We start from the raw sequence: 13,049 nt of genomic DNA, 5'->3' as shown, positions 1-13,049 counted from the left end.
GGAGGTTTGTGACACTGTACAGGAGGCAGTGATCAAGATCATTCCCAAGAAAAAGAAGTGCAAAAAGGCAAAATACTTGTCCAAGGAGGCCTTACAAATAGCTGAGAAAAGAAAAGACGTGAAAGGCAAAGGAGAAAAGGAAAGATAGACCCATCTGAATGCAGAGTTCCAAAGAATAGCAAGGAGAGATAAGAAAGCCTTCCTCAGTGATCAATGTAATGAAATAGAGGAAAACATTAGAATGGGAAAGACTAGAGATCTCTTCAAGAAAATTGGAGACCCCAAGATAACATTTCATGCAAAGAATGGTACAATAAAGGACAGAAATCATATGGACCTAACAGATGCAGCAAATATTAAGAAGAGGTGGCAAGAATACTTAGAAGAACTATACAAAACGATCACCATGACCCAGATAACCATGATGGTGTGATCACTCACCTAGAACCAGACATCCTGGAAGGTGAAGTCAAGGGGGCCTTAGGAAGCATCACTATGAACAAAGCTAGTGGAGGTGATGGAATTCCAGCTGAGCTATTTCAACCTAAAAGATGATGCTGTGAAAGTGCTGCACTCAATATGCTAGGAAATTTGGAAAACCCAGCCGTGGCCATAGGACTGCAAAAGGTCCGTTTTCATTCTAATTCCAAAGAAAGGCAATGCCAAAGAATGCTCAAACTACTGCACAATTGCACTCATTTCACATGTTAACAAAGTAATGCTCAAAATTCTACAAGCCAGGCTTCAACAGTATGTGAACTGAGAACTTCAAGATGTACAAGCTGGATTTAGAAAAGGCAGAGGAACCATAGATCAAATTGCCAACATCTGCTGGATCGTTGAAAAAGCAAGAGAGTTCCAGAAAAACATCTACTTCTGCTTTATTGACTATGCCAAAGCTTTTGACTGTGTGGATCACTACAAACTGTGGAAAATTCTTCGAGAGTAGGAAATACCAGACCACATTACCTGCCTCCTGAGAAATCTGTATGCAGGTGAAGAAGCAACAGTTAGAACGGACATAGAACAATGGACTGGTTCCAAATTGGGAGAAGAGTACATCAAAACTGCATTTTGTCACCCTGCTTATTTAACATATGCAGAGTACATCATGTGAAATGCTGGGCTGGATGAAGCACAAGCTAGAATCAAGATTACAGGGAGGAATATCAATAGCCTCAGATATGTAGATAACACCACCGTTAAGGCAGAAAGCTAAGAGGAACTAAAAAACTTCTTGATGAAAGTGAAAGTAGAGAGTGAAAAAGCTGGCTTAAATCTCAACATTCAAAAAATGAAGATAATTTCATCTGGTCCCATCACTTCATGGCAAATAGATGGGAAGCAACGGAAATAGTGACAGACTTCATTTTGTTGGGCTCCAGAATCACTGCTGTGGTGATTGCAGCCATGAAATTAAAAGTCGCTTGCTCCTTGGAAGTAAAGCTATGACCAACCTAGACAGCATACTGAAAAGCAGAGACATTACTTTGCTGACAAAGTTCCATCTAGTGAAGGCTATAGTTTTTCCAGTAGTCATGTATGGATGTGAGAGTTGGATCACAAAGAAAGCTGAGCATAGAAGAATTGATGCTTTTGAACTGTGGTGTTGGAGAAGACTTTTCAGAGTCCCTTGGATTGCAAGGATATCAAACCAGGCAATCGTAAAGGGAATCAGTCCTGAATATTCATTGGAAGGACTGATGCTGAAGCTGAAGCTCCAATACTTTGGCTACCTGATGTGAAGAACTAACTCACTGGAAAAGACCCTGATGCTGGTAAAGACTGAAAGCATTAGGGGACAACAGAGGGATTAGATGGTTGGATGACATCACAGACTCAGTGGACATGACTCTGAGCAAGCTCCGGGTGCTGGTGATGGACAGGGAAGCCTAGAGTCCTGCAGTCCATGGGGTCACAAAGAGTCAGACAGGACTAAGCAACTGAACTGAACTGAGTACACTAGCATATGCTAAATGACACACCCACCAGCACCATCACAGTTCTGAGGCTGATCATCAAAGGCAAAACAGAGGACAGTGACCCAACTCCTGGAAAAACCTGTCCGTTCCCCAAAATAGTTGGAATAATCCTTCCAGTCATTAGCCTATGAAATTACCCAGCCCATAAAAACACTAACCACGCCATACTCAGGGGCTGTTCTTGCCTTCTGAGATGGCCCACACTCTTTATTTAGCGAGTATATTTCTCGCTAAATAAATCCATTTCTTACCTATCTCTTTGTCTCTCAATGAATTATTTCTGTGATGGGACTTCAAGAAACTGAGTTTCATTAAGTCCTGAAATTAAGTGTGATATCAGTTAAAAGACCATGGGTTCAAGTCCCAATCTGAGTTATATGGTTTCAGTTGTGTTTTGGCTTGACACTCATCAAGAGGAGAACCCAGTTTTTTGGTAACATTCAGTCAACCAATCAGTTTAGTCACTTAGTCATGTCCAGCTCTTTGCAACTCCATGGACTTCAGCATGCCAGGTTTCCCTGTCCATCACCAGCTCCTGGAGCCTACTCAGACTCATGCCGATCACATCAGTGATGCCATCTAACCATCTCATCCTCTGTTGTCCCCTTCTCCTCCTGCCTTCAATCTTTCCTAGCATCGGTTAACATTACCCATATATCTAATCCACTCTCCACCTCGTTGTCAGGTGGAGACTAAATACACTATGTAGACTTATAAACTAAAAATCTTCTCCTCTTCTGAAAACTTATCTGTGCCCTTGGAATAAAGTCTACTCTCACTAACCTGGCCCTCTACCTTCAAGTCCCTGTCTGCCTTCCTAGCGTCATTCCCACCACTCCCAAGTCCTGATCCAGTTTCTAGCCCCTAATTCATCAGCCTTTGTGCAAGCTGATCACCTATAAGGCTTTTCTCTTTATCCACACCTGCACCTCTGCCTTCTGCCTATTAAGGTCTACAGTTACCTCTCATGACCAGTACTTGCATTTCTTTGGGCAGGATTTCCTCATTACCCCAATCCTTCTATTTACCAGGAATATTTACTAATATCCTTACTTATTTGCCTATCTGTCTCCCCTTAAAGGAGATAACAGAGGTGATTGATGTTTTACTTGAATATCACTGGGTTGGGAAGATCCCCTGGAGAAGGAAATAACAACTCAGTATTCTTGCCTGGAGAATCCCATGGAGTGAGGAGCCCAACAGGATACCATCCATGGGGTTGCAAACAGTCAGACATGACTGAGCAACTAACACTTTCACATTATACATAAGTAAGTAAATGAAAATCGCTCAGTCATGTCCAACTCTTTGCAATCCCATGGATTATACCAAAGCAAAAAAAAGTGCCTGACACATAGTAGGTGCACAATATACTTTGCTAAATTTTGACAAACAAGTGAATGAGAAAATGAGTTAATGAAAGAAATGTGATCTGGGTACATATTTAAGAATATAGATTTTGCAATACAACAAACACATATACAATATTTACTATTTGAATGTAGGGAAATGCAAAGGCAATTTTCACTAATGAACATGTTTAGTAACATGTTTGTTACTAAAGGAGTGAGTACATACTAAGGTTAATGTATTTCTATGAGCTTCTTTAAAAATTGGTAAGATCTAAAATATCGTAGAAAAATTTCACATTTCAAAACCATTCTTTCACATTAGTTCAGTAATGGTTTCAGAGAGAGAGGAGGAAGGAAAAGAGTGAGGTAGAGAGGAACAGAGGAACTGAAATGACACCGGGAAGCAGAACATTCAAAAGAAAAAGCTTCTACAGGGAAAACACAAGTTCATGAAGAGCAAACTGCTCAGGCTATTACTTCAAGAAGAAAGTTCAAGCTTGCTTTTTGAAGTTTCAGATTTCTTATTTATCCTGTTGCGATACTATGATTTATAAGAAATGTATATTTGGTCTTTGTCCAGGATTCCTGGCTCTTAGCTCCCCAAATGTTGGAATTTCTTAAGTGCTAAGAATGACAAAAGTGTCTCTTGTTGTGTTAATGAGATGACTTTAGGACCCCACCTAAGGGTGGGGGCTGGTTGCCAGGGGAACCAACCACAGAATTAGAGAGTTGGAACTTTCTGTTTCAACCCCTGAAGGTTGAATCAATCATCAAAACGGCCAATGATTTAATCAAATTCATGCTTCTGTAATGAAGCTGCCATAGAAATCTTAAAGGACAGGGTTCACAGAACTTCTGGGTTGGTGAACACATGGAGATTACAGGAGGAGTGTCACGCTAGAAGAGCAGGCACACTGTGGCACCTTTCCTTGTTTCTTGCCCTACAAATCTCTTCTGTCTGGCTGTTCCTGAGTTACTTTTTTTTTTTTTTTTTTTAAATAATACACCAGTGATTGAAGAAGTAGCAAATTAACTGAACCTGAAGAGAGGTCGTGGGAACCTTTGGTTTATAGTCAGTCGTTCAGAAGTAAGGAAACAACCTGGACTTTGGACTGGCATCTGAAGTCTAAAGAGGGGTCATGGGAACTCCAATCTATAGTGGTAGGTCAGAGACACAGGTAATAAATAGCCCAGGCTTTTGATTGGCTTAAGAAGTGGGGATGAGGGCGTGGGGCAGTCTTGTCAGATTGAGTCCTCAGTGTGTGGAACTGGATGCTATCTCCAGGTAGCTAGTGTCAGAATTGAGTTGACTCCTATGGCAACCAGCTGATATCAAAGAACTGCTTGGTGTGCTGAAGCATTCCCTTCTCCCCCTCCTCACGCTGCAATTGGGTCCAGGAACCTCATACACTTGTACAAATGGTGCAGTTAGGTCTTTACCACAGAAATAACATCTCTGGCCTATGATCTGAATAGATTCCTTTCATATACTCTGGTAGATTGATTTTAATTATTGATTAAATTGTAAGTTTCTATTAATTACATAGACCTAGGTAGTTAAGGCATTGAGATGAAATGTTGGCTACAAAATAACCACTAATATTATGCAGATATACTATCTGCTGTCTGATTGCAAACTTGTTGATATCAGAAGGGAACCCTTTGATTCAAGTTCTTCAAAGCTACATGAGGGGAGGATGTTGAAGTCTGTATGCTGCATAAAGATAAGTCAGGAGAAAGAAAGTCAATAAGTCACGGCCAGAAACTCTGGAATTTCTAGAGCTGAGGTAGCAGAGGCTGAGTCATAGCCAGAATTTTCCTCCACAAAGTTTTACTAATATTAGAAATCAATCAGAACAATGTACTAATAAATTAGCACAAAACAGACTACTAATTTTGAAAATTAATGCCCTATTCTAGAACTGATTTTCCAGAAATTGAGAAATTGTGCCTTGAAGAAGGTGGGGTTTTCTGCTAACCATCTCATAGAAGTGAAATCTATTTGTAAATATTCTATATATGGTAAATAATATTCTATGTTTTATTTAAAAATTTACATTAGATTTATATCTTGGAATTCCTCAACCAAAGAATCCAAAACAAATTAGACTAATATAATTTACATTGATTTAATTTCTTCAATGATCCTCAATAGAAACAATCTGTATATAGATTTACTAGAATAATTAAAATCACCTAAAAAATAAACTAAAAAATATATTGTAGAAAACATTAAAAATACATTTTAGAAAACAATGCCTATCAAAAAATTCTGATAAATTAACAGGAAATCATCCTTTTAAAATGAAGAATATAGATTGTTACCAGCAAGTAAATCTATCATAATCAATAACTTATATTAAATGCAAGAATAAAAAATACTCATAAAACCTATTACTTGCCATGGGTTTAAGATACTCTTGCATAGAACATAGGATTGGATATAAATGGCACACTTTCCCTCTCTCAGCTTAATGAAACATTTTATATAGTGAAAGCATTGTAAATAATGTTTAATATGCCTTATCCAATATAGTTTAGTCTAGGAAAAATATATACTGTCAATAATCAAATATTTGTAGAAGGTACAGTTTGGTGTAGATGGCTAATCAGTTTCTATTTATTTAAACAGAACCTTTCAGAAAATGTTGCTGGGTTGATCTAAGAATTTATTAAGGACTAATCTGGTTGGTTCCATGATATAAGATTGAAAAATCTTTAGGCTATAATAACAGATTTACTTCCTTCATACTTTTATTATTTTAACTTCAAATAAATGGTTAAAATATAAGTTTCATCAATATGCTAAGTTGTAATTAAAATGCTTTTCTGGCCTGATGATGATTCTGAATTCCACATTATTTATATCTCATCTTATATATAGCAATCATTTCTAATGTCTATGGCATTTTCTCATTATTCAAAACTAAAGAATTTCAGGCCACATAATAGTATTCTCATTCATGTATTCTGATTAGCAGTAGCAGAAAGATTCAGAATGTGTGAAAATGGGGAAAATGTAAGACTTTCAGCACTTTGATATGCCCTTTTGGACATCACATCAGAACATCAAAATAGACCAAAAAACATAAAGATGTTCATACTTTAACCCAGTGATTTCACTCTTGAAAAAAGAATGGAATAGATGAGAAGTTGAATGCATGATATTTCTAATAGCATCTTATAACAAATAATGGAAAACCATCTAGTGGTTAACAAGAGAGGAAGTGGTGATTAATGCAATGATAATATCTGAAGTAAAATTTATGATACAACCTTTAAAAATAAAAATAAGACTAGATAGTAACAGAAAAATTTATGATATCTGTTAGTGGTTTCTGCAATGTAATGACTATGATGTAAAATAGATATTAACATAAACAAGGACAAATAGTCATATACAAAATGAAAATAGCTGATATTAATATTTATTATTAATTTTAGTATTATTGATATATCACTTTAAAAATTAAAATACAATAGGTTTACTTATTAATCACAGAATTTCTTTTCTAAGTTCTAGGAGATAATGCTACTAAGTCCAGTTGGAACACAATAAGATCTTTGGATTTTATTTAACTTAGGTGTTCTGATGAATCAGGACCACTATGGGACTCACAAATACTTCAAGGTAGCTTCCAAAGGGGTCTAAAACAACAGCAAAAAGGTCACAAAAGGAGGAACCTCCAGAAAAGTTTGGCTTTTTATTTTAGGTGAACATTTTGGCTGTTAGTCTCCTCCAACTCCTTATCACACTACCTATGTCCTCAAAGATTCTTAGAATGTTTAACTTGTACTATAAATGTTCACACCATATCTTTTAATCCCAATCAGTAGGCTGATTCATGAATGAGATAAGGCAAGTATAGTATTAGAGATCCAAAGGCTGAGGTTTCCAAAAAGGAATTAAGGTAAAATTGAAGTAATTAAAAATTTGTGTGTGTGTGTGTGGCAAAGGTAACAAACTCAAAGATTACATTAGGGGCCAGATGACAACAGAAACAAGTGCAGCAGGCTGGGTATATGTAATTGGCAGTGAGGGGACCTGTGGTAAACTGCAGTTTGCCCTGTGTAAAAGCAGCAGCCACTACAGAGCTCCAGCAGGTTGCTGAAATGCATGAATGCAGACTTAAGGCTGCCAGGATCATTCAAGGGAGGCCAGAAATACAGCTGTCCCGGTGAAATCTCTTCAATTTCTAACTGTTGACAACCAACTAGAATTAGTTTTTAATTTTTCATTTCTTAGATAGGCTAATAACAGCTGCCTTTGGGCTTATTTTGTTTCACAGAATTCAAGTGCACCACCTCTTGACCTATAGTTAACATGCAGGGATTTCCCAAAAGAATGATGTTTATCTGCCAGAAGTCATATTTTCAAATGAGGCCCTTCAGAGAAAAAATAAAAAATATTAGAAAAATGCAAAACGGTGAAGCTAAAATAAGTTGTGAGCATGCTGATAAGCACAAATCAATAAGGGCTTACAAACTATAAGAACATTATATTAAGACCTCAATGTTCCTGAGGAGCAAAACCTCAGAGGATTTTACTTGTATATTTTCAATAATTGAGAAGACATTCTGAGTCACTGCAAAAGGAGATCAGCCCAAAGAGCTTTTTATAAAGATGGCTCCCTTGACTGAAATTATGTTAAAAATGATCAGAAGAAAATGTCAAAATTTGACCAAGACAGAATTGCTAGGAGCTACCAAACTGCAAAGAGGACTGTGTGTCTTGCATTGTGCCTGCTGCTAGCCTCCCTTCATCTATCCCATTCCTTCCAACTCTCATTTTCATCCTTGGCTGCTAAGAAGGGAAGTCCCTGGAGACGCCTGAAATGGCTGTCTCGCTGAGTAAAGAAGGAATCAGGAAGCAAAGTATAAAGGTGTTTCTACTTTAACGGTAGGAATTTATCATCATCAGAGTTAGACTCTGTGGATGGGAGGGTGTGAGTAGCTGGAAGGAAGGGGAGAGTTGGTCTATTCAACTCATCATTTGCATCACATGCACCCAAGGAAAAAGTGTTTACCTGGTGGAGCCACGGTTAACCTTTTTTCCTTGCTGAGCCGGTGCCCTTGGATGAATTCACTCATGGAAGGGGGGCCCTTCAGAAGAAATGACTCTGTGGAGGTGGGATCAGGGGGAACTCTTAATAAATTCTGTAGGTAGGAAGCCCCTGAAGTCCTGGGACGGCTCTGATCACAAAGGGAAGGTGAAAATTGTCTTGCAGGAGATCCAAGAAAATACATATAGGAAACAAAAAAGTTTTACTTTAATTACCTTTTAAAGCCTCACCAGTGACAACATTATTTATATTGGCATTTAATTTTTTTAACAAGGAAATCAAGATTTTCACTAAATGTTTAGTTTCCATACCAGGATACAACCCTATTTGGAAATTGTACTGGATACTGGAAAAGAGATTTATTATAGTTAGTCAGTTTGAACCACAAACAGAAAATATTTATATTGTTTGATTCTTAATTGAAAGCTCCTAAAATAAAATTTCACTCTTAATTGAAAAATACAGGGTAAGTAATTCAACATCCAGGACTCTAGAGAAAGGTCATAAAATCAAGCCATTAATAACCTTATGAGTGATTTTTTAAAACAATATTCACATACTAAAAGAAAAAGCACAAAAATCTGCTTTTAAGAAAAACACTATACATATTCCATTCTATTTGACTGAAATAGAGACATTTCCTTTCAGTCGGTCATCAGTTTTCAGCATATGAACAAAAGTTCCCCTAAGAGAACATATTCATATTCTTGCCTCATTAGAGAGAAGCTGGTAAATAGCACCATTACCATTCAAATTATCACCCATGTAAAACATAGCTTCATTCTTAATATCCACTTTCCATCTACCAATTTTTAGGTTGGAGGTAAGGGAGAGGCATATTTATGCATACAAGGAACAGCAAATATGTTAACAGACACTTGAAAAGTATATTATGGTTAACCAAGAGATGGGGTGTGGGGGACAGAAACAAATAAACACAATGATCAAAAGGTTTTAATTTGGAAAAACCAACATTGGCAAGGCCCATTTATATACCCACTCCCACTTTTTCTCTTCCTTCCCTTCCTCCATCCTCCACAATAAGAGCACATTAATTTTTGCAGTTAACTAAAATCTGGCCACTGCACCATACTATGAAGATCGCTGCATGCATACCTTTTCCTCTGAGTGCCACTGCTGACCCGAATGTTGGGTGTCTGTGGGCCCTGACTATGCAGGAGGTAAGTGTCTATGGTGGGCACGGTGACTGATGCCTCCCCACTTACTTTAGGGCTGCCGATCTTGCTCTTCCCAAGTTTGCCTTTGCTGCGACGGGACTGCTCATGGTCAAACTCTAAGTCCTCCAGCCGCTGGGTCAGGGCGAGTTTTTGCTGGATAGCCATTCGTAACAAAGTGTTTAGAGTCTTCTTTTCATCCTCTGCAGCTGCTAACTGTCTCTGCATCTCATCCAACTGTGTGACATATTCATCACATCTAGAACCACCAACAGAAAAGTGGTCAGGAGAAAATCTTTGTGCAATTAAATTTGGAGCTTCAGTTGAAAGTAATGAATTTTACTAGGATTTGGAAGTAATGGATGTAATTCCATTACAATGGAAGTAATGGAATAGAAGTAATCTATTACAGTAGAAAGTTGGAAACAGCAGGTTCAATAACTGATAGTTCATCTATACAATGAAGTACATATGGGGGCATTCTTTTTGTTTTGTTTTGGCCGTGCTGTGAAGCATGCAGGATCTTAGGTCCCTGACCAGGTAACCAGGGACTGAACGTGCACCACCTGCAGTGGAAGCACAGAGTGTTAACCACTGGGCTGCCAGGGAAGTCCTAGGGACATTCTTAATAGGTGGTATCTTAAACTCCAGAGAGAGAATTATTGTGAGGGCTGCTCCATGACGCAAAAAAAAACCAACAGTAAAGTCTCAGGTAATGTACACAGCATCATAGATGTGTTATAATAATTTTATAGTCTATGCCTGTAGCATAAAAATAATAACAATATTTGTAAAGAAAACATGTAGTTTATTTATATTTTTGAGTTCAGATTATAGTTGCTACTGATTTCAACATGGCACATTTGCCTGAACTAGAAACCTGAGTATCTTCAATGATTTCCCAACCAAATGATAAAGCAATAGGTGTCAGAGAAGACCAAGATTTGCAGAGGTTTTGACACAGATATAGTTGGCTTTGTTCAGGTTTGATACTGCTGCACCAGGAGGACAAGCTCAGTGGTCTTTTTTCCACCAAAAGTGACACCTGAGCGAGCACATGTTCATTTGGAATGAAGAATTATTCACACAATTATTCAGAGCTTTTTCTGAGTTTATTTACCTACTAAGAACACTATTCACAAATCAGAAGATAGTTAATGACTTTCCAGAGTTACCAAATGTATTGTATAAACTTTGAAATTAACACAAGACTTATGGCATTAAAAAAAAAAAAAGACTTTGTAGTGAAAGAACTTGAGCTCCAGATGGGTCTCATTATTTTTTAACACTGAATGTCAAGAAGCACAGTAGGAATATTTTAAGAAAAATCAGGGCTTAGTAAAATAACATGTGGATTTCGGGACCCCTGGATTTATTTTACTTGGTTAGATAACAATATTTTAAAAAATACAATGGAGTAGGCAGTTAATAACCTGAAAAAACAAATTTCTGTGAGAATACATTATTTTGGGGGTAATAATTCTTATAGAAGCCAGATCGAGACATTAAGTCAAGTCAAGTCAAGTCACTTAGTGGTGTCCGACTCTTTGCGACCCCATGGACTGTAGTCCACTAGGTTCCTCCTTCCATGGGATTCTCCAGCAAAGAATACTGGAGTGGGTTGCCATTTCTTTCTCCAGGGGATCTTCCCGACCCAGGGATTGAACTCCAGTCTCCTGCATTGCAGGCAGACACTTTAACCTCTGAGCCACCAGGGAAGCCCAAAGATCGAGATATTAAATGTCCCTTTACAATTTTTTTGATTTCCTTTTCAAAGAGGGAGGCGTTATGCATGAAACCCATTCTCCTGTCCCTACCTCCCCATAGAGGCCAGAGGTATGCAAACTCTTCTGTGCTCAGACCAAGAAGTCAGTTCCCTTCAGTTCTCCTATAACCTTGTGGTCTCTTAGGCACTTAGCCACCTCATTGCCACGTCCAAGAGTTGATCAAAAAGTATGAGCTTGAGCCTTTTCTCTCCTGACACAAAAAGGAAGCTGGACAGATTTCAGGGCCCAGGATTTATTTTTACATTTATATTAGCTATATGCAAGTAATTTATTGAATCTGTAAATAAAGCATAACCATAGTTATGCTTTGTGAATTTTATACCATTTGCATCATATAAAATATAGAATTATTTTTGTTTTGACACTGAATTGTGACAGCAAAAAGGAAACTGCATCACTATACTGAACATCTCAAGATTTTGCAACCACCAAATCAATACTTTTTTTTTTTTGAATCAATACTTTTTGAACAATCATTTCAAGTCTAAAAATAAAATACAGTGATGTTTCATAACAAAACTGGTGGGGGGAGGTAGTAACTAACATTTGTCTAAATAATTAGTTGGGTAGTGTGAAAAATTTGGTGATATATATTATAACATCTTAGAAATCATAATTTAATTCACAGTATATTAAGTCTAGGCTTCCCTGGTGGCTCAGTGGTAAAGAATCTGCCTGCTAATGCAGAGCCATGGATTCAGTCCCTCAGATGGGAAGATTCCCTGGAGAAGGAAATGGCAACCCACTCCAGTATTCTTGCCTGGGAAATCCCACAGACAGAGGAGTCTGACAGGCTACAGTCCATGGGGTTGCAAAAGAGTTGGACACAACTTAGCAACTAAACAAGAACAATATATTAAGTCTAAGTAATTAGCTGATATGATGAATATTAATCTTCATTATGAAGATATCTTTTCATACAAATACTTGCTAATGATAAACACTTTTATATACACAAAAATAAATGTCAATGGTGATAATGTAATATTTAGCTATTTCAGGAAGTGGGTTTTTCCCCCTTATTGGAGGTTCTGTTTTCCTTGGTCTAATTCTTTTGGGTACAGAAGGCTCTAGAAAAAATATCTATTATATTAACTTAAAAACATTTGTATAGGGAATTCCTTGGAGGGCCAGTGGTTAAGACTCTGTGCTTCCACTAATGGGGGCCCGGGTTCGACTCTGGGCTGGGGAACTAAGGTTTTGCAAGCCACGTAGCATGGCCAAAAAATAATAAAATAAAAACGTTTTCATGTAAAAGAATTGCTTGATCCAGGGTGTCCAGTAGAGGGCTTTGGAAAACAGCACAAAAGGTTTTATTTTAGATTTGTTAGAGTGGAATCTCATGTATTTACACTTTGCCTTTTTAGATGACACACTAAATAACACTCATTATGCAGGAAGATGAACAAATACATTTTAAAGTCTTATCCCCATCAAGGAAAGCGAAGTTGCTCAGTTGTGTCCGACTCTTTATGACCCCACGGACTGCAGCATACAAGGATCCTCCGTCCATGGGATTTTCCAGGCAAGGGTACTAGAGTGGGTTGCCATTTCCTTCTCCAGAGTATCTTCCTGACCCAGGCATTGAACCCAGGTCTTCCACATCGCAGGCAGACGCTTTACCATTTGAGCCACCAGGGAAGCCATGTACCACACCTTATCCCCATGTACCACACCTTATCCCCATGTA

General features: G+C 37.9%; 1 protein-coding gene across 4 annotated transcripts in view; it reads right to left on the bottom strand.

Moving 5' to 3' along the window:
- The window catches only part of LOC120861156 (protein bicaudal D homolog 1), a 252,396-nt gene that overhangs the window by 28,564 nt on the left and 210,783 nt on the right, over positions 1–13,049 (bottom strand). For 3 of the 4 annotated variants that reach the window (XM_040236802.1, XM_040236803.1, XM_040236801.1), the window contains exon 7: positions 9,624–9,831. In XM_040236802.1, the coding sequence (XP_040092736.1) occupies positions 9,624–9,831 (208 nt within the window). Of the gene's footprint in view, positions 1–8,361; positions 8,556–9,513; positions 9,832–13,049 lie in introns of all 4 variants that reach the window. The other variant, XM_040236804.1, reaches the window with a different exon arrangement.

Source organism: Oryx dammah, unplaced genomic scaffold (genome assembly GCF_014754425.2).
Source record: "Oryx dammah isolate SB20612 unplaced genomic scaffold, SCBI_Odam_1.1 HiC_scaffold_11229, whole genome shotgun sequence".
NCBI lineage: Eukaryota > Metazoa > Chordata > Mammalia > Artiodactyla > Bovidae > Oryx > Oryx dammah.
Note: the sequence above shows the minus strand (reverse complement) of the source record. Positions and strands in the feature narration are given on the sequence as shown.